The 2,096-nt window shown below is 35.5% G+C and overlaps 1 protein-coding gene across 1 annotated transcript; it reads right to left on the bottom strand.

The window, feature by feature from the left end:
• Positions 1-928: 928 nt before the first annotated feature.
• Positions 929-1,630, bottom strand: LOC140822383 (RING-H2 finger protein ATL1-like). The gene has a single exon (XM_073183137.1). The coding sequence runs from the start codon at positions 1,628-1,630 to the stop codon at positions 929-931; it is 702 nt and encodes a 233-aa protein (XP_073039238.1).
• Between the last annotated feature and the right edge of the window lie 466 nt (positions 1,631-2,096).

Below are 2,096 nucleotides of genomic sequence, written 5' to 3'. Positions count from 1 at the left end.
AAACACCTAATTAAGCATTTTAGTATTACCCTAGATTTGCATTCAGTCAGGTTACGTCGTTTGAATTTCTTCACCTTACATATTCAGTGAATCATCATATGATCATCCATCTGTGTGAATGGGCATCTCCATGTCCTTGCCAATGAAACATGCCTTGCCAATGAAACATGACGTTTACATAACAGATGTTAGTCTCAAGCTCGAGCCACCTTTATCCTTGTTTTATATGGCTGATTTGATTAGGAACCTGTTTAGAATATACGATACACTTTCTAATGAGTTTCATGATCTTACGTTGCGAGGCAGATCACATGGTACCTATTGTATATTCAAGGACTTTATCTATGCAGCTTGCATGTGTATGCAGATAAAGTAGGATGCCATAATCGAATGAATTCGTCAAATATTATTAAAATAAAGATTGTTTTACATTAGAGTCAATAAAAGCCCGAACCACAAGTTGGCTTGCTGGATACCTACCCTAACAATGTCTTGTTCGATGTCTAATTCTTCCAAAAAATGTGTATTGTTGGAAATCAATTGTCTTATTTTCACAATGTATTATGCATTTAAAAATCACGTTTAGTTCTCATAATGTTAAAGAAGAATATTCCCTTTTGATAAAAGACTTCATCGACTCATCAAGTATTATTATGATGATGGAAAATATGTGGCTAAACTTAACAGGAAGAATTGCCTTTCTTGATCTTCTTCCTTGTCCGAATGAAATAATCAATCTTCTAATGCTGCTACTAGTTCTACTATCTTCATGGCTTCGATCTTCGTTGAGGCGCCCATCGTGTGATGTTACATCTCTAATTGATGATTTACCTCTCGAATTGATGAGTGAACACGGGCATCGAAGACCGAATCCAAGGATAAAGATCGTCTAATGGCTGGAACCGAAAATTCACCATATTTCTCTATTTCATCTATCACATATATATACATCATGATAGGTTCTGGATTTCTTGAGTTCCTCCATCTTCTGTTCCAAGTTTCTACCAGAATGGCTTCTGCTTGAATCACTTATTTCTTCATCCTCATCTGTTTCATCTTCTCCAGTTACTTCAATCACCACAAAATCTTCCTGCCTCAAATAATTTGGCGCCAATGTTTTGTCAAACTGAAATCCATTCATGCGAGAAATGGTTGATCTGCATAAAGGGAAGTTGGAATTACTCTGCAACCATACATCAATGCACTGTAAGTGAAATGCATGGCCGCAGTTTGGAAGAATTCTTAGCGTTTCATTTTCTTGAAATTCATTCAAACAAACCACACATTTCAAGAAACTGCTGCTTTCTTGGCCATTTTTTATGTACGAAAAAGATGAAATTTCTTGGATCAGAAACTCATCGATCCCTCTCAAGTAGTAGGGGTAGACCGGTACTTGATCTTCATGTCCCGGTACTCGATTTCTGGAGACATGGCTCGAATGGCCCCGCCGTTGACATCTAAGGTAGCATCTGGTGGTGAAAAAGTAGCAGGTGAGTAACAAGAAAGCTGTGGCAGAGATGGCTAATACTGCAATAGAAAAGATTGCAAATTCATTGTCTGGATTACTTGAAGGAGATTGATGGGATAAAGGTCTTGGAGGATTGTAAGTAAAATTTTGAAATGTGGCCATGTGGGGAGGAAAAACTTGGAGATGAATACCTAACAGAAGGGTAATAAAATTATCGAGGGAATTCAAAGTCAACCTTATTTAAATTTACTTACATGGATGATGGATAATTCTTGAATCTTGAGGAGAAGACTTGTAATATGCACAATGTGGTTTAAACTTTAAAGAGAGTAAGGAAACTTTCATTTTTTAACAAATTAGTGATGTTTGGATAAGCCTTCATGTTAAAAAGGTTCTAGTACATATTTAAACATTATGTTTTAAAAAAATATAAAGGATATTTAAAAACTCGATTTTTATTAATCCTCCACTATTGAAGAATTTTGCAACAAAATTTCGACGTTAACCCGATTGAAACAAATTAAGAAATTAAAATAACGACCCGATCAAGCTTAAATATAATACTAACATTATAGTTCATCCGACATTAGATTACTTGTGGCTTATGTAGATTTGAAAGGCCATAACC

This window comes from Primulina eburnea, unplaced genomic scaffold (genome assembly GCF_022965805.1).
Source record: "Primulina eburnea isolate SZY01 unplaced genomic scaffold, ASM2296580v1 ctg811_ERROPOS3073944+, whole genome shotgun sequence".
Classification (NCBI taxonomy): domain Eukaryota; kingdom Viridiplantae; phylum Streptophyta; class Magnoliopsida; order Lamiales; family Gesneriaceae; genus Primulina; species Primulina eburnea.
The sequence above is the reverse complement of the archived record's forward strand: the minus strand, read 5'-3'. Positions and strand labels throughout refer to the sequence as shown.